General features: G+C 40.9%; 1 protein-coding gene across 12 annotated transcripts in view; it reads left to right on the top strand.

Annotated features, from left to right (window-relative positions):
• LOC135491733 (membrane-associated guanylate kinase, WW and PDZ domain-containing protein 2-like) overlaps positions 1-22,844 on the top strand; it is a 44,215-nt gene that overhangs the window by 6,118 nt on the left and 15,253 nt on the right. For 8 of the 12 annotated variants that reach the window (XM_064777811.1, XM_064777813.1, XM_064777805.1 and 5 more), the window contains exons 2-11: positions 845-958; positions 14,289-14,408; positions 16,001-16,277; positions 16,694-16,776; positions 18,005-18,052; positions 20,249-20,306; positions 21,015-21,076; positions 21,286-21,369; positions 21,619-21,828; positions 22,049-22,696. In XM_064777811.1, the coding sequence (XP_064633881.1) occupies positions 845-958; positions 14,289-14,408; positions 16,001-16,277; positions 16,694-16,776; positions 18,005-18,052; positions 20,249-20,306; positions 21,015-21,076; positions 21,286-21,369; positions 21,619-21,828; positions 22,049-22,696 (1,704 nt within the window). Of the gene's footprint in view, positions 1-844; positions 959-13,213; positions 13,369-14,288; positions 14,409-16,000; positions 16,278-16,693; positions 16,777-18,004; positions 18,053-20,248; positions 20,307-21,014; positions 21,077-21,285; positions 21,370-21,618; positions 21,829-22,048; positions 22,697-22,844 lie in introns of those variants that run through there. The other 4 variants (XM_064777815.1, XM_064777814.1, XM_064777808.1 and 1 more) reach the window with 2 other exon arrangements.

The following is a 22,844-nucleotide window of genomic DNA, read 5'->3' as shown; positions in this document are numbered from 1 at the left end:
ACCATGCAGCATAGTTCTTTAGATGCCATTTCATCATTATCATTATGAGAACGCCTATTCAGAACAGGACATGAGATTTTTATATTGATCACATCCAACCTTTATATTGCTTCGATGGTAATCTTAACAAAACAATACCACTGATCCTCTTCCACATTCGACTCTTGTCATAATCTCTTCCCATTATCGCTCAACGACAACTGCTTGAGGCTACAACAGACATGGCAGAGATGTCAGGGGCATTATTCGATGATATCTTTGAAAATAACCACGCATAATGTCACTGTGTTAAAAAAGGCTTGGTTCTATACAGCACAAGGAGGAGTCCTAGACCCTTTATGCATATGCCGCCGAAGCACCTGCCACCTTCCCCTGCAACTAAATGATGATAATCTGGGCAGCCAGATGTGACTGTCTTAACTGTGTCCATGATACTGCACTTAAAGTCATTTTGAGATGATTCCTTCCTCATATAGCATGGGTTAAATGCACATTATCAGTGACCTTATATCTATCAAGAGCTCGAGGACACAGAAAAATTATCATTATTATTTGCAAAATGAAATTAGGGCAGCTAGTGTAAAGAAACCAAAGGCAAAATGTGATAGAATATTGACAAAGGTTTCAAGAATCTTGAAGATGGTGTCTAGTTGGATTCGCACATGTGAGCTTATACAGATTGAGATCAACAGTATTGGCTGTAATAAAATGTTCTTATCTGCATCTGCAACTCATACAGTGCCGAGAACACAAGACCTTTTAGCTTTCTTTCCCTTCTAAAGTGCCATACAGATAAATAAGGAACTTGGACTTGACAAAAAATTCTCCCTCTTCTTCTTTATAGGATTACTTCCAAAAGACCTACGACAGTATTTGAACACCCGGTTTCAGAAGGGCTCCGTCGATCATGATTTGCAGCAGACAATCCGAGATAATCTCTACATGCGGACGGTGCCATGTAAGTAATCCTTCTACGTTAATTATCTTTAGCTCAACAAACTCTTATAATCATGTGACGTCCGGCCATTACTAAACTATCATGCAGTTTGCAGTACTACGCTACACCTTATTCGATATTGCCCAATTCTGTTTCACTTTACATACCATATTCAGATTGGCCTCTTGACAGCCTGCCTAGACCTGTGTTAGACTTCATCTCTCGAGAACAACAATATTTTCATAATGGATTGAAGTAGTACTGGCAAGAAATACAGCCAGGTTGGCTGTGAATTCGAGAGTTTTTCTATGTTGAAATTTTATGCTTTGCTCATTTCTCAAGGAGGTCATTTTAAAGTTCATATTATTTCATGTAGTTCACAATTTCTGTTCTTTGATTTTTGGGGATGGACATATGTTATTCCAAAGAGTGAAATTCTCTCTGTGTTTTGCCGTAAGCTCCATGGACTAATTGGCCATCATAGTCATTCATATCATATAATAACTGATATGTGGCCATTTTCCAGTATAAATGTCCATTGTTGCTTGGGAGAGCTGTCAACATCACGTAATAGTATATAGACTCCTAATGAATTAGATAATCATCATCATTGTTTCTCCATGAGTCTGGTTTTCTAGGTCAACTCAATTGAGTTGGTCTTCCATTAAAAAAAGTTGTCTAAAAGTTCAGCCTTAGTTTTCTCAATTGAAGTCCTGTGCGCAAAAACCTGGTAACCCACATTGTGGTAATTTTATTAAAGAAAATCAACATCTAATTTTTTGTGCACTTACGGGTCACAGATATTGACTCATGCATGAGGCACTGCATACCAGGTGCTGTTTTTAAAATATATTTTTTTGGGGGGGGACTTTTGTTTGATTCTATGGTTGGGCACTAATTAGGAGTCCGTACTGAATTACTAGCCCAGGAAAGCTCTTGATTTTTCAGCGGAAGACAATCTCAGTTCAAAAACTGGACATTCATTTTCAGTGCAGCCATCTATTATGAAATTTCAACACTAGAGGTGTGATTGAACCAGTGCTGTTGGTGGGGAAACTGTTTTATTGGAAATCTGTCAAATGAATCATTTTAGATAATGGGACTTGTGCCGGTATGCATAATTTTATTATTTATGGCTCCAAGGCCATTACAGCTTGAAATGATAGTAAAATGATGCTGTCAAAAAATTTTAAGATCTGCATGGAAGGATGAATATGCCCTAGTTTTAATGGTGAGATTTTAATTTTTCGTAATCCTAATACCATGTGTGATTTGTCGATGATCTTGCATAATGACCATGTCTGCTCTACAATAAGTAATCACATGTTCATATCATTATTGACTGGCTGCATGGCTGAGAATGCGTGGCATCCGTGAGGTGCTGCCACTTTGGCTGAGCATTCCTTCGACAAACTGTTGGTGTGGTGGCGTGCATCTTCATCGACCATTCAGTGCTGCTAGAGGCAATGCCAATGACGTACAGTCTGCTAAATCACATCAGGACATATAAATTATAAACAGAAAGTAACCGTTTCATCGGAATGATATCGGAAAAAGATCTCGAAAGGGTACGTGACTACTTTCGAAGGGCCTCTTGAAATACAAACTCTGGCTTTCGAATTAAAATATTTTGGAGGCTAATCTACCTAAAATAGGTTCCCGCTGTTGTACAACAGAACCATTAATTCAGCATTTATCCCAGCAGCATTAGCGCTTAAGGCCTCAAGGGACATTTCATTCCGACTGTTGACTGGTGATATGAACTAGAAAAGTGTCTTTTTTCGGGGGGGGGGGTGGGGGGGATTCCTTAATGAAAGTTTTTTTCTCAACATGTTGTGCCATTTATACTGAGCAGGTGGATCTATATCTCTAATGACATTTATACACATCAAACTCGGTTACAGAGCTAACTGACCAGTGTTCTAAAGACAAACGTATAGCTATGACATTTTTCAAAATAGTCGATTTCTATGGTAACCATCTGGCATCTTTACTGAGGTTATGATAAGGCAAATTACGCATTCTGACCATGTCTGAAGGTAGAAAGAATGCCATTATTACATCAGGAGAGCACCTTGAGTTCGGAATAATCTTGTGGATGGCCAGGTTGGCTTAGCTACACATGCAATACCCCAATTAGACTTTCTATCGCAAACAAAGGACATCCAAGGAAATAATCACCAACGTCTTTCAGCGCTGAAATTGACAAATAATGTCTCCAGCCTGTGCGTTTTGGATAATTGTGTCATTTAAGATATATCGCCACATAATGTGGGTTCCATCTTACCGGGGGGACCGATTCATTCTGACCGTGTCAGTTGTTGCCTTCTCGCAAATTGATAGGTTTGTTTTCTTCTTGGCAGCGTGACTGAGCTGATTGTTCCCGGCACATTATCTCAAGATCTCGGCAGATTCTAAATCTGCTTAGCTTTAGAGATCGTAAAATTTGTAATGGAGAAGCTTGAGGACAAAAAAGAATCACACACAAAGCATGATATTAATCCGATGCGTATGTATATGTCTTCGTTTTCCGTCATGCGATCGGGATTATGCATAAATTTCTTTTTGGTGGCAAGGGTTGACAATGTAGTCATTGTCCAATAGATGCATTCATCATTATGAGCAGAAAGAAATATCTCAGCTCTTCCTGGCACTTGTCTTCATATGATCTCTTTGTAAAAAACTGATAGCATTTACTGTCAACATTGGAACAACTTCATGTCTGTCTCCCTTCTTTGATGTTCTCTGCTACCAAGCCGAGTTACTGCCTTTAATCGGGCTCCGTCAGTATTGATCTGTAAGTCATCCTATTCATCCAGGCAACGTTTTCTCCAGGAGGTATCATGACCTGCGTAAAAATTTGCAACTGCTGCAAGAATTGATTGTAGACTCTCACCTTAAATACATGACTTTCACTAAAGTATCAGTTCATGAAAATGTACTCAATGGTGAATCATATTTGTGCCTAATCTGACCCAAGGTATCACAAATAGGTCTTGTGTTGCCTCAGTCACCCAGCTGTACAGAACCATGTCTGATAAAAGCCGTAAAGTTCATTGCCTTCCGTAAAATTCTCTCCACTTATGACATTCTTTGATCCTGAAATGCGATTGATAAAAGAAAACTACGGCAAAGTATCTGAATATGGCATCTCGCTGCTACGCCTCCTTTCATGTAATTTCATTAACGGTTGTGATTGATGATTGTTGATGTGTTCGCATTTAATCAATTTACCTACATATTAGTTTCCATTATGTAGAAGCGAACTCCAATATATGATTTGCTGGAGGGGTGCTCTCAGAACTAATTTCTTGATGCAAGAGCCTGATTGCTTCAGGAGTCCTGGTTTTTATGAACCTCCTGCCATCTATATATTTAACTGGACTGGCAATCATATTTAGCCATCTCTGCCAGCTCGTCACCAATTACATTCCCTGTTGAAACCCCACAGATGAAATCAAAACCTAACCCGATCATCTGAGATCACCCCATCACAACCAGCAGGTATTGAAATCTTTCGATGATCAGCCTTTGATGTTTTGCTGATAGTGTATATGCCGCCAGACAGCGTAAAGCAATTAAGGTATTAACTGATGAAAATTAAATCAAAGTTTCCTGTGGCTTTATATAGCCGCACTTACACCACCTGAAAATGACCACCAATCTTGGTTCGGGAACCAATGCCGCACCATCGAAAATCCACCAAGCGCTTACACCAGCGCTGCAGCTAGTTATAAAATCCGGCTACAGATGGCGCGCAAACAATAAGCAGAAAGCGCCATTTCGAAAACGCCACCTGGAGCCGAACCATCTAACTAGCTAATTGCCGATCCATTTGCGCTTACACCACGACAAAGCCGAGCTTTCAACAAGCCGGGCGAATTTGGACCATCAAGCTTGGTGGGACAAATTCGCTGGGCAATTTGTATCGGCAATGGATTGCCGAACCAATTTGTCGCGGCAATGTGGTGGTGTAAGTGCAATTGGTCCACCAATATTTCGTGGTCTAAGCGCAGCTTATGTTGACCATGTTTCCACTGACCACGTTTGGAGCTTCACCCCCTGTCCTGTGGAGGCATATTTTTATCGTGATTCTATTTTCACATACATTATTTACGTTTTGAGATAGATTTATTGGTATTAGTTCTGCATCTCTTGAATGAGTTAATGATCCTTGAACTAGCGGTGGAGAAATTCAAGGTCAATACACCCATCGAATACCAAATCTCCTTGATCCACACAGTTTTTTTTCTTTCAGGTAAAATGACCCAGTTCAAGAGGAAAATATTTCATTTCAGGCATCTCTTGATTATTATTATCATAATCATTATAGCAAGAGTAAAACAACACTGAAAAGGAAAATGTATGTTCTGTTGCATTTTATCAATATCCAGCGTCAAGTCTTTTTGAATTATTTAATTATTTAAAATAGTTTTCCACATTTCTTCGAGCGTGTTGACAAGCATCTGATTGAATTTGTGATGCATGATCAACAAAAAGGAAAGATTTTGATTTCATTGAACCAGGGATGTGATATAGTAGTGGTTGCTGTAGAAGTTCTTGCCGGTGCTGGATTCTGCTGAGTCCACACAGTGGCAGCGATTTGTTTCTGGTTTCATATTGTAACGGATTTATTCTTCGTCTTCTTAATATGAATCTAAACAGTCCATTTCCCGCGGCATGTCGGAGGTTAAACCGGACGTCCAAACCGAAAACGAGCATCTAGCCATGTGATCTGTATGTATAAACGGGCTCCGGGAATAAATCAATAGAAGCGTTCTGTGTTCCGACTCGGCTGGTTCAGATACAGTGCAGTCTTGTTTAGAGTTCTTAGCAAGGCTGCAAGGCAATAGTATGGATACATTCTAAGATTCTCCGAGATGAGGATTTCAAAATTATTTTGGATGCGGTTACATTGAAATTGGTTTAGTTGCTGCAGATGCCATTCACTCGCGATTTGAATTTCTGATTCATGTGTTTGGATTTTAGAACAGGCTTCGAATTCGGATGTGCCTCAACCGTTGTTAAAAGTCTGAACAAGGATATCTGAAATTATTTAGGATTGAACTCTGAATGGAAACTGTGTTTGGGTTGTTTTTATGGGACTTCTGTGTCTTTTGGTTTCAGTTTCTTGTATCAAAACGCCTTGTGGTATGTGTTATCCGAATACTCCCAATCATTTTCATTGGTTCTGGATGCAGTTACAAAAAGTGCACGTATTTGGAATTGTGATTGAGTGTGTTGAGGCAAAATCTAATTTCAACATTTTGTGAAGAAATCTTGCACTTTGTACAGATGCTTGATTTCGATATCATTTTCTGGAGAGTCCTGTTTTAGTTGAAATGTTGCCCATGCTCAGTGGAATTCTCATCTCGTCTGGCCCCAAAAGCGATTGGTCATCAGTCCGACTGTTGTTTTCATGTCCGAATGTCGCCTGATACGGCTTGCCATTTAGCCTCAATCATGTTGGTTGATTGTGAAGGTGATACAGATGAGAGTTTCATATTCCATCCAGCAAAATAGTGGTGGTAAATCACCACTACACTGACATGACTGATGTTAGAAGCTTTCTGATTGGCCAGTGTCAAAACACCAATCAGTAGCACCCATTTGGAAATTTGCTCACACTCACCTGATACAATCAAGGGTATTTTTGAATTGTCATTTGTCTGGGTTTTATTGTTTGCCTGTCAATATACTGTGGTCATCAGCTGCGTTGCTTCCATTTTCATAATAAAGGCGACAATTCGATACAAATTGCGATATCAATTTCCGTCTTATGTTTCAGGAAATAGAAGTATTGTATTGATTTTTGGTGGTTCAAGTTTAACTTGTCACGTGATAGAGTTTGGTTCAAGTTGAAAGTTAAAGTTGGAGTCTGATATCAACTATAGTAGAGGTTATCATCTGACTTCACAATTTAATCCCAGTCTATCCTGAAACCATTCAGTGAAACTAATATGAGTCAGCTATACAAACTGAGCACATCTGACTGGTACTGGCGGAAGTGAGACAAGTTATGAAAAGAGACCTGCCCAGAGTCTCACGCTTACTGGAATTCAAACCAGGGTCTTCCTGACTGCAAACAAGCGTTTGAACCACTTATCCTCAGTGGCTCCCTGGTTTGGTCTATGTCATTGTCTATGAGCAATAATATCAAAGCGAATCCACACAACAATGTAACCAGTTGTCGCTAGCAGCGTGTCTCATACAATGTGTCTGTATCAATAATTATGCCATCTTTCATGTGACTCCCGTCTTATAACAAGGTGTCATATCAATGCCTCCTTCTTATCTGATACAGCTTCCTGGCTTTCAGCGTTGACTGTATCAGTCCAGCCCTGGCATTCATTGGTCAGCTTCTCTAGATGAGGACAGCTTTTCATCACATCAGCCTTGGGTATCTGGTGGAAACATGTTGTACCACCGGGAGCTGATGATTGATCTAATCCTTTATGAACGATCATGTTGGAAATGGCCCTGGAGAGTGGCAACTTCTATCACGTCCACTCATGGTGTGCCATGATTATTAACCCCTAAACAAAGCATTCTGGAGTATGTTGTTATGGTACTGGCCCACTCTCCTTGGGATGACAAATCTCAATGTTTATCAAATGTTATCTTGCTGCATGATGTTTTCACTGACCTCTAAAACGAATTTCCCTTAGTCCGACAAATCAGTGTGTCAGTTAATTTCCCTTGACTGTATCAAATCTGGTGCCAATAAAATATCCATTCTTTCTTACCTAGCTGCCTTGCATTCTGCAGGGAGCCCTTGATTGAGATCGAATAACGCAGACCATTGCCGCATCCCCCAAGAGATGGATGAATTCACCAAGTCAGGTTTGCCAACCAGGGAAATGTGACCACCAGAATCTAACTGTAGCTTCCTGGCTACCTCTGTGTTAGCTAATTCTGAGGGGAAGCTTTGATTGTGCTAATAAACGCTCAAATCCTGGAGGCGGAAAGGCATGCAAGGTTCCGTGATTTCCCTCCAAATTTACCCTAGCTAGAATTTCCAGAGGGGGTGGTGAATTTTGGCATGCTAAGGGATTTTCTTGGGCAATTTTTAAGATGTTTTTCCAAACAAGCGTGTGCTGCACCCCTGATCCTCTGGCAATGCCTGTAAGTGTTATAAAGATAAGAAAATATAACATGAAATGTCCGGTTTGTACTCAGTGTGCATGAGCCTGCATTAATTGGCTGACCTTGTGGCTAATCTCAGCTTCAGCCAGCAACTGTTACTATTGACTAATGTCAGCTTTTGTGTGCCATAACGAATTCTCCATCAGTGGCTAACAGCCACTTTGGTCTGGCGTGAAATCTTGTTTTATGTTTGAGGCTGCTGCAGCCCATCGCAGGCCATTATCTGGAAATAGTCGGTAGGGGAACTTGTCAGCAGTGCGGCTATATTTGCAACTGTTGAAGGAATTATGTGAATTCATTGATCCTTGGCAGAATGCAGCCAATTTATGATTGTATTGGTGATGTAAGTAGTGCACTAGAAATGCGGATATGTGATTGACTAAGTCAGGGGATGAGCATGATATCGCTAAAGCCTAGTAAAGGTAGCGATATCTCTGAGGGATTTGTTCATTTCGATGGGATGTGGTGTGAATATTTTGCATGATGACATGAGGTATTGTCGCACTGCTTTATCATGTGTCTTGATCGATACTCGTCTCCATGCACCCGCTTAAACTGAAAAAAACAAAACGTCATTACAATGCCTTCAAGGTTTGTTACCTACTTTCATCTGTCATTTACCTCCTTAAATATCAATAACTTTCGCATCATTCAATCTGATGAAAAACTAAAACAGGAATATTTGTACCACATCATTTCAACTGCACTGCCGTCTCCAACGAAGTATCCAGTCGGTCATCCTCTCGGGTTCTGGCACATTTCTCAAGACATCTATTTGACATTTGTCTCTGTCATGTTTTGTATGGGGATCACATGAAAGTTGGATTGCTGCGGGTTCAGTTTTTACTCAAGCGTAACATCACTCGCTGCGCCTGATTGGATGATTCTCATTCGCTGCCACATATCCATGTTGCTGCTGTGAAAAGGAGACTCTGCAAACAACGAAAAAATTCATTACTAGTTTTCTCTTTTGTGTGGTTTTTGAGTGGGTTGGTTATTGAGTGAGCTGAGACTTGAGGCTTTAGCTGCTGTTTTGGGTTTTGGCACTGGCAGATCTCATTCTCATTCTCATTCTCATTCCAGTCATTGAAAGCCAAATTATCCAATTGAGCTCAATTTGCACAATGCTCAAGTTGCTGCATCATAAGAGCACTGCTTCTTTAGGAAAAACACCTTCTGCATCAGAGTAGTTCTTGTTTAAAAATTAATAGTCCATTCAGCATGAAAGTTGCATATTGCTATGCTGAGGAGTCTCCTCCCTACAGGCAGGCATGCACATTATTTTCCACGATTAGTCATTTGTTAGCTATAAAACAACCAGAAGTTTCAGAAAAGAAGTGGAAGTGTCAGAAAATTCCTCGTTATCTTGAGCTATTTCTGGACAGCGATGAAAAATGATACAATTATTTCTTTGGTGTGATGTAGGCATCCCTTTTATACTCTTTTACCCAGTGTTCCTTGGTGCGATGAAGGTTTTCCTCATGAATAAAATATTTTCAAGTCTGCTCCAATTTCGACTGCACTTCTAACTGTAATTGGAATTTGATGTTCATGCAGCACAAAAAATTGCAGCGATTCTCTTTGAAACTCATTATCCTATTACTAATTCAGAATATAAAACGAATTGAGATGGCAATTGCCCTGCGGGTAAAAATTATGATTGAAGCACATTAGGGCGGCCATGTTTACAAAGCTCGTAACTGCTTCTCATCCATCATCATTCATTTTGTCCAATATTCGTGGCAAGACTACTTTCCACCCAAAATAGGCATCGTAGATGCTTGTTCATAGTGCTCCTGAGTGTTAGGAACTATGGGGTCGATTAATATGCTTGTCATCCCTGTATTATTTCGTTATCTGGTCAGATTAATGTTTTTTATCTTGCCAGTGACTATCTTTCAATTCTCATTTGAATAGAAAGTGATGCCGCAGTCTCATCCATCAGGGTTGACTGCATAATGTATCCAGGACTTGCTAATCTGTGAGCAGAATGTCAACTTGCCGCTTTGTCTTCTAGCTATCATCGAGAGCTGCACCTTTACATATATGTGGCTGTCAAGTTTGTATATTCATCGGTTTTTTCAGTGTCTCTTTTGTTGGCCATAAATGTCTCTCGTCAATGTCCTCACGTGGCATTTTCACTTGGGCAAGAAGTGCTTCTGCAGTCTTATCCATGATGGTTGACTGCATAATAGACTTGCGTGGAAGAGGCAGAATGTCACCATGCCATATGTGTTGTGTCTTCTGGCTAGAATCTCCGCACCTCTCTAATATGGCTGTCGATCTTGTCGCTGAGGTCACCAAATCCATCCTTAATCTGACTGCTGCCTCCATAACCTCGATATCGGATCTCATCATTTCCGCTATCAAACACATTTAGATTATCATCATTGTGCTTGTGGGTGCCATTCACACTGGGCAATCAATCAACACGAAGGTGGTGTTTATTGCTGAGGTAGACTATCGAAGCATATACGGTGGTTCAATCTGTGGTCAAACCTCTTGGGACACTGGAGGTACGGCAAGAAATAAGTAATGGAAGAGGGCATGACAATAGTGATTAGTCAGTAGGTGATTAACTTTGATAGAGAAGTACACAGATGGAGGGTCATATGGAAAGTGGCTGGGAACTTGAGCATCTACTGATGCTCAATATGTACTAGTTTGTCAACTCAATCAATGTCCTTCTTGCTCAGTTTTGTCAATATGAGCTGAGTGCTGTCTGCCTTGACACAGCAGAGTGCTTGCCGCCCTGAAGTTTATGAACCAAGCCAAACCATTGATCAAGCGATGACACACTGATTGAATCTGATACAAGCTGTTCTTGTAATGTAAAGACTAGAGAAATCATGCTTTCCGAACAGAAATATCTTGGTTTCACTCGTAGGTGTACAACAATCGATCATCAGTGAGATTAAAAGATCAGCATCCCTGATAGTTCCATTAAGATGAATATTACCCTCCAGAATACCATCAAAGATTGAACTTGAGATATCAGCTGTGTAAGGCTTGTCACTGAGCTGTGGGCTTAGCGTAAGAAGAAAGTGCTACTGGATTCATAGTCAAGCATCGCGATTGAGTCATGGAATTTCAGTCATGATTGCACTGATTTTGTTTAAGCACCTTTGCAGTCAAAACCACAAAGCTAGGTAGTAATTTGCATGGAAGTCTCGAAATCAATATCAAAGCAAGTGCTTGTGTCACCTAATTCCATTCCAATCATTGTGGAGTGGAATTGAATTTCAATGTTATTTTGCAGGCAAGGGGTCCCAAGAGGCATGCGGCAAGAAAATGTGCTGATTTGAAATGATGTTGGAGGTTTTCGTTATTCAGTAATAGTTTGCTTTGCTGTATATGGATCGAAATTTGAATTGTGATTGGCTTTTTGTATCATTCCCATTTACATGTACAGTGGAACCCCGGTAACACGACCACTCATGGGACCGTGGTCGGAGTGGTCGCGTTACCGGGGTGGTCGTGTTAGCGAGGTTGGGAATCCCCAGACGAAATACATGATTATTTTTCCCGCCAAAATTGCCGACTGCATGGCGTGTGTACGCTGTACTACCATAGCAACGCTGCATGATTGAGATGATGCACGCTCCAAAGTTTTGTTACCATGCCTCGCAAGAACAGTTCGTCGATAAAATTACATGTTACATTCTCAGAATGAGTTAGAAAAGGTAATTTTGTAACTCATTTTAGCCACAAAGTTTCATTATCTGCCCGACGTGACGCATTTGCGGGCAATTTGGTGAATCATCCTCCATGTACCCGACTGTTTGTGACGATTGAAGTAAACTTGTCGTATGATTCCACGTGAATGATGAGTTGAGTAATGCTACAGTTTTAATCAAATCTATTTTCAGTCAAAATATTTAAAGAAATATAAAATGATACTGTAGTAAATCAACCAAGTTCTCCATATCATAAAACATTCAAACGTCTCGCAAGCTTGTTATTTTCATAAGTGTGGTCTTCAAACTACCCGCCGTTTATTATAAGTTCATATGCAAATCACGCAAATCACATGATTTTGCTGCTGCTGAGTGCGCATGTCTGGTACTGAACTGGCTCATTGATGAAAACAAACCATGAAAACGTTAGAAAAGGAAAGTTTATTTATTCGTTTACACTTATACAATTGATCATACCTGCAAAATCACATTGTATTTTTTGTTTTCATATGTATTCCCATGGCCATTGTCCCCGTCTCAACAAAGCTTGGCAGCGAGGTGCTAATTACTATGCCGCGGTCGCGACCGATTACGGCAATTAGGCCTGGTGGTCGGGTTAGCGGGGTTGATTTTCAGTTTGGGACCGGCCAAGCCAGTGGTCGCGGTCGGGGTACCGGGGTGGTCGTCTTAGCGGGGGTCTCTTAATGGTAATTAGAGAGGAAACCATTCGGGACCGGAGAATCGTGGTCGCGTTGGCGGGGTGGTCGCGTTACTGAGGTGGTCGCCAACCGGGGTTCCACTGTATTCTCAATACTGGTGGAATCATATTGCATTCGAATCTCAAAATCAATTTCATGCTATGCAGAATGTTGTTGTGATACCCAATTCCATTTCAATGATTGTGAAGGAGGATTGATTTCAGTGTGATTTGGTTTCTAAGTTGTGATCAGGGAAATGGATTTAGGGAGTCAATATTCCAAGGGTTGACATTGTTCCACCAACAAGCAGTAGATCCACTTGATATTGTTGAAATATTGTCACATTTTACTTCTTTCTTTCTCTTTCCCAACCAGGATTTTATTTTTTCACCTTTTGAGGGAATTATAACAGAACTTTTAAAAGTGTGTCTTTGACAGTTGTGGAATACTGGCTAATAGGATTAAACATCAGTTATCTTTACTGTCTGGTTTAAGACAATCCTGGCCCAAGGCTTCAATCAACTCACTGCTTCTCAAGGATCAGAATATAGAAGCTTCCCTTTGCTGCTGATAGTCAGTTGATCAACTGACCATCGTATTATCCAGGCTGTTTCAGAAATACTTGCGTCGTACCAGAATTGCAATTTGCAAACTTCTGATATTTTCACTGTTTTTGTCAAGAAAAGGAATATTTGTCGATCGTAAGGAACCTATGTGACGTTTCCAATGGTTGGATTCAGGGCATCAGATTACAACATGATCAAGGTCATATCAGATTGCTTAAAGTACATTCTTCCCGGGATCGGTTTCCCATCACTGTCGGGAATTACGATGGGGAGGAGTGATTCTTATACGTTGCTGGACCCCGAGGAGGAGGTCTGTATGGCAACATACACCTTCGATAACTCAGGTAAGCTACGTGCAGCATCATCCCAAATATAAGTTTTTTCACTATCTGCACCTTGACTTATACGTTATTGTCGCCATCCGAAGTTGATATCCTTGTCCTTTTGTGCAGTTGTGTAAAAACTACCACTCTTTCATTCCGGTTACTGTTGAGTTGTGTACATATTATTCGGAAGTATTAAAAAAAAGACAGCAGTCTGCTTTTATCGAGAAAAGCTTCACTTCTCTAAAGGTTAAGATGTTTTCTGCCTCCTCCTCCTCCTTACTTGGCTTCTGTAGAGTAGGCACCACTCGGGAAAATTGAGGAAGGAGAAGACAGGATGTCAGGCAGATTACCAGCCAGTTGATCGCTTCTATCACAATCATTTATTCATGGAGTTCATCGGTGTGTGGTTGTATGGCTGGAAGAGGGAGGTCTGAAACTAGAGCAACGACCGACTTCACCCTCCCAATATCATCAGCCTTTGGTGTTGTAGGACGGGGAAGATGATGGTTTATTGGAACCTCCCTTAGTGGACACCTCTCTATTAAGGAAACACTCTCTAAGGGCACTAGTTTTGGAACCAAATTGGTTATTTCCATTCGGTTTGACCTCTCTAATCAGGACACCTCTCCATCAAGGACAGCGCTTTTCAGTCTTGAGGGTGTCCTTAACAGTTCTACTGTACAACCTGAAACTATGGCGTGTTCTAATCTTGTGTTGATTACCAACTTAATGCAAGGTGAACGTGACGAAAGAAAGTCAGTCCCAACGGAGCAATCGACAATCAAGCTGTAGGATTAGCCGATCCCGGTGGAGTGACTTCACTTTAAGTAATTAGAACGGCTCACTCGCACTCAAAAACTGGTAAAATAGAATTGTAAATCTCATAATTTCTGCCCATAAATCATTCTCACCAAGTGTTTTCCTTCTGTATGTTTCAGGTACAACACGAACACCTCGTCCAGGTGAAATCAATGGCATGGACTATACCTTCCTCTCCATGGATGAGTTCATGAGTCTGGAAAAAAGTGGAAATCTGCTTGAAAGTGGTATTTATGATGGTAAGTAGCCCTCTCGAAATCTTTTCTTTGCTCCCTCGTCCTATTTCTCTTGGTTACAATTGGAGATTGCTGGTCACCTGATCATCATTTCCGCACCTTAGCCTGAGCAAACTCATCGATATTATAATCCCTGCAGTGTAAATATACCCTTCATAAAAGATTCAAGAGCAATTTTCAGTGCCAAATTGAACATGTCAGTGCTGAAGAAGTACTGCTGTCTCATGTTTCTGTCGCATCCAACTGGTTGCAAACATTAGAAAATTCTTCCATCAATCTTGGTTTTAGATTGCATCAGGAATGTCAATAATTGCTTATTTCATTACACGCTGGTATTGGCCTTTGGTCCTCACTGGTTGATTTGAGTTGCCTCTTCTCCTTTAGCCATTTTTGGTTGAGATGAGCGATGTCTTGAGTACTCGTGAAGTGCCTTGTTCTCACACCAGTCACACCACCTGAAAGATTACTTTGTTTATGGCCTGTTTTGGAGCAGATGTCAGCCAAGCTCAAAGTGAGACCATCTGTTTCCTCCCTATAGAGAATCGGTTCCATCAAGGGTCTAATCTACATTGATTTCTGATGGTGTCAGGATCGCCGATAATTGCCCATCTCATGATAAAATTGACCACGAAGTGCCGCGTTTGCGAGTGCGAGTGCGTGTTGCGTGCCACTAGGGTTGGGCACCATAAGGGTTCTTGGCCTACTACAGTCTTTTTCACGATAAATTTCACAAAATTGTCATGAAAATGTGGAATGTGATGCCACAAAACCACAATGCCCCTTCGTTGCAAAATAAATCTGGGGTTTCAAATTGATTAATCACAACAAACATGGTTTGACCCTTAGAATAGAAAACTGGCCATGACAAAGTGGTACCATGATCAGCAGTCATCAACAGCAAATTGCCTGCAACATAATCACTAACTGATAGTTCATGTAGTATTCAGTATGAGCTGCTGGATGATATTTTTGTCCCATTTGCAACAAAATGGTGGTCCGATTACTGTGTGATCATCCGTGGCATTGCTGACATGATCCACCCCAGTGATTGCCTCATGTTCTCACTGTCAATTTCAATCAGCGTCTCGTGCCGGATATCGGCTGTCGTGGTAGAATGTCAACCAGGGGTTAGACAAAATAAACTGTGGGATATCTGCTCAGTTTTCTTGTCAGCGATACATTCTCATTCTGAGCTTGAGCCAAAGATTTGGAGATAAGATCTGCAAACTGACTTGAGTAATAAGAAAAAATTATCATGTACCTGTATACATTACAAGATGATAAATAATTTTTTTTCCCCACTACAGATGTTATAAAGCAATAGACCGTGCTGAAGGAATGTTGATATTGTGGTTACTATAGTAACTGATTCTGCAAGTCTGTGGGCAGCAAATCAAATTTCACAAATTCATTGACAGGGCGTGTATCATTGCTGTTAAGTTATCGGGTTATCCCAGTAAATTTGGGCTCCCTTTGGGGTATCAGATTGGGAGGATGGGATAATGCACAGATGTGCATGTGTTGAATACTGGTCTTTAAGTTTGTTTGGTTATTCATGATCAAACTCACTTTCTTCGTATCTCTTGTTCTTCTAGGTAACCACTACGGCACACCGAAGCCTTCCAAAGATGCTGCCACCCCGTTATTCCGTCGCACTAACTCTTCTGGTAATCTGCTTCCCGGCGCCCACCCATCATCTGAAGGCAAACGGCGCCGTAACCGGTCCCATGTTGAGATGTCACCATTAAAGTCCCCATCACCTCCACCATTAACACGACCCAAGTCCATGGAAGGTGCAGATGACGATCTTGGTGCACTGCCATCGAACTGGGAGTTGGCACTCACAGAAGACGGCCATCCATATTATATTGAGTGAGTGAAACTTTCAAGAAGAATTGGTGTTTTCTTCTTGTGTTCAGTAGTCTGCCTCACTGCAAGAATAAAGGATGAATCTGACACAAGTGCTGATGCAAAGATAACTATTATGGGGAATTGAAAATGGGCAGTTCCTTTTAGATGAAATCTAATCGCTTTGCTGAGTATTGCCCATAAAAGCTACTGCGTAAGCTTGCTTGAGTTCAAAATTGGACTGGTTTTATGGAATTCTGCACCAAGGATCCGTGCAGCCCTCTTCAAAGCCAAAGGTGCAGTTAAAGGATCATCCTCTAAGGCCAGGTGTTGGCCAGTTAATGAAACCTCTCGGTCTACGGCTCGCCTGGAAATTGACACTTGATTAACTGTAATAATAACCTGTGAAAGGCTTACAGTTTGTATGTTCTCTCTTCTAGTCACAATTCGGAGACGACCCACTGGTTAGATCCACGCCTTCAGTCCGTCCAGAAGACCACGCCTGCTGACTGTGATGAGGACGGTAAGAGTTCAACGTCTCTAACATTAGACTTAGAGTGTTGCATATATTGCGACTAAATCAAGGGTGTTTGTTGGAGCCGCAAAAGTCTGTTTACATTTTGCACAAGTTTGATTCCTAATGCAATTTTTTACCATTAAAGAATTTTCTTCAAAATTTCACATCATCCGCAACAGCAGAAGTTATCTAGGTGTGTCCTCTGAGACCACACAGTTGAGGGGGTTTCTTTGCTCTCTCAATCAGTCCATATAATTCATATTATAAATGTCATCCTCGTTATGTTCATTCCTGTGTAATGTCACGACTGGCATGTTCTCTTGCTGTGCCTCAGTAATCAGACGTGATTACTTCTAGTTAGCATGTTAGCATGATGCAGTGAATAATCAATGGATGTACTCTTGCCTGTCAGTCGGCTACTGTAGACTTCCCAAATTTTGTGGGCAACCAATTCAGTATCAAGTGCAGTGTGTGTCCTTTAAGAGATGTGTCTGCTAAGGGAAGATCCACTGTGTCTCGCAGTCTATCACAAATTTCTGTCTCTATCATGATCATCAAGGCCAAACATAATCTCGCTTCATCCAAATGTAAGTGCATCCTATTGGGTCCTAATCCCAACCGATCACATTGTCACTTCTCATGATTAACCAAACCTAGACAATGTGTCAGTCGATCGGAAAGGTCATCCGATATATCTGGTATCAAGGGCTTAGTGTCCTGATCAGATTCGCAGGTTACTTAATGATTTCGGGGCGAGGAGATCTTCCCCATAGGCATGTTGAAAGTGTCTGCCTTCCATGCTATAAGCGACCTACTGTAGAGGAATTAACAGTATGTTCTGGGGTAACAAATTAGTCTTCTTCACTTTCCTTTTTGTTACCTCAGGTCCTAAGCGTGTCCCGTAAAATGTTAACTTATGGACATAAAGGACCATGCCTGAGGGTCATCGGTCTTATATCAGATATGAGCGAGAATCGTTTATTTACCCGTATGCTCCTAACTTATTTTATCTCATATTGCACACACCAACTGTCCCCAGGGAACATAATATTAAATTCTTGCATTTTGATCATAATGCTCCAGTGTATTGGTGTTGTCATGAAATTTCATTTACATCAGAAATTCCCTGCATTTTTGATAGTACTCCTGAGATCCGATGTTGTAACAACATTTCGTATTCGATCGCTTTTGGCTTAGTCATTTTTTGTTCCGTTTCATATTGGCCATGTTGCAGACCGTTTGGCATCGATCTCTTTGTGTTCTAGTATCACGATAACGCATGGTAAGTCTGGATGTTGTACCGGTAAAGATTTTTGGAATAATTTTCCATTGGTTGCCATTTTTCCCTAACATGGGGACATGGCACCAGTGATTCTACCTAATTTACCCCCACAACCCTGCACATTTGATTTACTTATAGCTAGACAGAGGTCTCCACAGTTTATTTTTGGCTGGTTGGCTGGATGAAGCCATATCCAATCACCACATCCGAGATGCCATATAGTTGCACGTTGTACGCTTGCTTGATGCTAGGGATGCTTTCTGTGTTTCATTTATTTCTGCATGGATTTCCTGCATGTTTATTTGGTTACATGACAGAATTACTCTCATTTTCATCACCATTGTTATCACCCCTGAAGAAAATCCTTCTCAACATATAGCCCACTTTCATATTTCCAAGCCGAGTACAGCCTGGTCACTTTTCAGTCTCTCCTTATACTTGGTGCTGTTTAACACAGAATTCCAAATACATCTACTGAGTTACTTCTACAACTTCTTTAACGCACTGAATTTTTCATTTTTAACCAAAATGTCTATCAACATGGATGACATGCTCCATTTCTGTTGATTGAACAGCATTTTGTGTTGTAAACACAAGCACGAATAGAGCAGAAGTATAATTTCGACAGTCTCTTTCCCCTTCCAGCACTCTAACGAGGGTTCCCTGGTGCATCATCTGTGTTAACTGCTAAGCATACTTAATGTTCGTCATTCAAAGCCAAGTCCCAGTAGGGCTGGGGATTACCTCCTGTCATCATCTATGTCCACTATACAAATGTAGCGTAGCTACTTTCAGCTTTCTATTCTTGTAGTCAGATACTGTCAAAGATACATGAATATGGGAATGGAGATCAGATTTTTTTTTTCTTGATGGGTTATGACAGGTTACTCTGATTGATTGATGAGATGAATGAGTGTCATTTTTGGCCGACGAGGCGGATATTCGAACCATCAAAATGAAATTTAAAAATTGCATCGCTTGGTAAAAAAGGATCGCTTCAGCAATAGATAATGACAGCAGGTGGATGAATTAGTGAGATTTATCAGATTTAGATTCAAATTTCCCACAGGGGGTTATTATTTACGTCACTGATTAGGAAAGAAAATACCATGTGTGCCATTTCACAATTTCTTCTCATGGAACTGGTTGCTTTGGGGGAAGTTTGAATGGGTTTACATTCGTCAGCAAAAAATCGTATGGAAATAGAAATTTTTGTTATTTTGAGCACAGAGGATTTATTAATGTCATACTCTAATTATGTCATGTATCCAATTAAGATTGATTTGCGTCTCTGGGAAGCATGGTGACTTAGTATACCTCAAGTCACGATATTCCTCAATTTGAGCGTGATGTGGTTTCCAGCTGGCTTTGCGGCCGATTCATTTCCAACATATATATTGGTACGTCTTCAAGACTATTTGTAGAAAATTGGGTGAATGAATTCATCCCCATTAATGCTTAATTTGCTGTTCAAATACGCTGTTGGCAGCCGTATGTGGTGGCATGACTGTTCAAAGAACATAATGAGAGCTCACACATTAGTTTTTTCTGCCTAGGGTTGTGGTTGGAGATAAAAGTGGATCTTAGAAGATCTCGAGGGGATATCCTTTAATGGGAAAAAATTGACTTGTTTGATCTGTATCAACTAATCATGGATGGCGTATTACACCTGAAAAAACAATAGAAGAAACGGTTACTGCTTGAGGGGGAGTTGGTGTTCACATTATCATATTAACCCTATTTCTGTCATATGATTCTGACATATTCCTCTGAATATCCAGTGACTGACTCACAGCATTCAAATTCAACTAACTAATTCACCACGCAGTGATTTGAGAAACCCATGGGACTCCATCTGCCATAACATATATATCAACTCATTATGAGCTAAAATTGGAGCCTGACATTCATACTGTTCAGTCAGTGTCAGCGATAGCGTAATTAGGGTTCCTTTCTCGAGGTGATGGTGTCAGTTGTCAGGTTGTGAAAAGGTCTTAAACGTTTCCTGTTTCTGGGGAACTATTTTGAAGCCACTTGTTCAGTACTATCGGAAAGTACCTTTCCAATACTGCTTCAATCTAATGGCCATATTTCCTGTTTTTGCAGCATATGGTGTACCAAGGATTTAAAAATGATATGGTTCGGTGGAGTTAAACTTTTGTACCAAAAGTCATTGCAGTTTTACTATCTTTTCAGAGTTACCTTATGGGTGGGAGAAGGTGGAAGACCCACATTACGGAACTTATTTTATAGAGTAAGTGATTCTGTATTTCATACAATTTGAATGGAGGTCTTATTCTTAAATGTCATTCTGTCAGGGAGAGAGAGTCTTCTCATTAAAAGGACTAATCACATGGTCACTTCTTTTTCCAATTGTGGCTTAGACTGAACAAATTGAGTTCGATAGCTGGAGGGGCTGTAGGCTAGGCTTGAGGCGATCGAATATTGACCATATCATGATATGATAAGACAAAGCAAACTGTTGGAGAGATTGTCTTCTCATTAAAATTATCACTAATGGTCATCATAATCACATAGTTACTGCACTGGATATTGAGTGTCTCCTTAGTTACCTTAGTAAATCAGTTTATCCATTATTGTGCAATCAATCATGTGCATGATGTAGTATGTGACACTTGACTGCCACTGACAGGAAGGCGAAGTTATGTGCCATCCTTGATGTTGGAACCAAACAGAGACTGTACATAGATTATGATGCAGTGAGACTCCTTGAGAATTGGCCTGGATGAATTCTAGGACATATGCTGTAAATGTCACTCTTGGAGACCGCCATTGTCTGTTTGGATGTGCTTTGAGGTGCTATGGGTTTGGTATTGGATACATTCTAAGAAGGCTGAGTGTGTTTGTTTCAAAATGTTTCTGCTAGTTCACATGCTGATCATGTTTTCTCTACCTTTACTGCCAGCAGATCAGATGTTCTAACGTCTGCTTGTGTTTTCAGCCATGTTAACAGAAGAACTCAGTACGAAAATCCTGTGTTAGCCGCCAAAAGGGACAAATCAGGTAGGATCATTAGAAGTTCATAAGGGAATCATCATGCCAATTTATTCTGGGTTAACTCGTTTCTTTGATTCCCAAAATGGCGCTAGTTTGGGTAACCTTTATAAGGTATCCTCGTTTCAGCATTAAAGACGACTCAGCGTTGTGTAGACTTGCCAAATGGTACCGCCATAAAAATATCTAACTTTCTCTGCTCCTCTTTCTCCTTACAGAGTTGGGCAGTGATACGAGCGGTACTGGTAGTTTGCCGCGGTCGAAGAAGGATTCAGTGATAAATGGTCGCGGATCGCCCCCAGGTAACGGAGCACATTATTCTTCAGCGGTACTGCCTATGAACTACCCTCGTAAAAAGGGCAAGGAGGAAAAATGATTAACTCAACTGCCTTTGATACAGAATTAGATCCCTAGAGCCATTGAAGACACTACTAATATCTAGTTGTTGGCTGAATACATTGTTCAGAAATGTTTGATTATAGCAAATTTGTTCCAGTGCGGTGGAGTTGTACCTCATCAATCCTTGAAACAGTGTATTTCTTCTCTTTCAGCCTATAACAGTAACACTAGCAATCGCCGTGCTCTCTTTACCAAAAATCCCTCCGAGTTGAAGGGACAGTTCTTAAAGACAACCTTAATGAAAAGTCCAAGGGGGTTTGGATTCACAATTGTTGGCGGTGACGACACTGATGAAGACTTCCTACAAGTCAAAAATGTGGTTCCTGATGGGCCAGCCTATGCAGATGGGAAATTAAGACAAGGTAAACATATTTGAGAGAGTTAAAGCCCCACTGAATTTCACTAGAGTATGCATCAAATTGATGTCAAAATTTGGGCAGAATGATGTCACACAGCTGTCAAAACAGTGCCATACCCCAGTGAAAGTTAGCTGCACATATCAGTGGCTGTAGGTTTGCTTGTACCATCAGTCTATTATGAGGCTGGTGCCCAATTCAAAGTCTATTCTCTTGAACTTTCCAGGTGATATTCTTGTCCACGTTGATGACACTTGTGTTCTTGGCTTCACGCACCAGGATGTAGTGACAATGTTTCAGTCGATACCTCCAGGTGAAACGATCGTTTTAGAAATATGCCGCGGGTACTCCTTACCATTTGACCCTAATGACCCCAATACAGAAATAGTCACGACAGTGGCAGTGACACTACCTAGTTCCTCTGTTGCGAACACGCCAACTTTCTCGAAAAAGAATTTCGGCTTACGGAACGGTGTATTAAATTCCTCGCAACGGAGTGTGAAATCTATGCCGGATATAACTAGTGCCTCTATGGATATGCAATCAGACTTGTTAGACAGGGTTAATCAGTTGGACTTGGCCAATCAAAGTGCTCCACCGGACGTTCTAAATGCGGCGGTAACAAAACCAGAAATTCTGACGGTGTACATTGTACGTGGTAATATGGGTTTTGGGTTCACAATAGCGGATAGTCAGTACGGGCAAAAAGTCAAACAGATTCTGGATAAGCCCCGATGTAAGAACTTGCTGGAGAGCGATATTCTCGTTGAGATTAATCAGGTGCGTGTGAAGGAGATGACGCATTCACAGGTGGTACAAGTTCTCAAGGAATGCCCGAAAGGAGATGAGACGAGGCTGCTGGTCCAGAGAGGAGGTAGGCCACTTTTAAAACTCTGGGAAAGCCCCCAGATTTTGTTGTCGTAGTACAGCGTATTTGTCACTTAAAGTTCAGCCAGTTCAGCTTTGCGAAAGTAGGTGTGGCATTAATGAGCTCTAGCATGACTAGATAAATGTACAAGGGA

This window comes from Lineus longissimus, chromosome 7 (assembly GCF_910592395.1).
Source record: "Lineus longissimus chromosome 7, tnLinLong1.2, whole genome shotgun sequence".
Lineage (NCBI taxonomy): Eukaryota > Metazoa > Nemertea > Pilidiophora > Heteronemertea > Lineidae > Lineus > Lineus longissimus.
The sequence above is the reverse complement of the archived record's forward strand: the minus strand, read 5'-3'. Positions and strand labels throughout refer to the sequence as shown.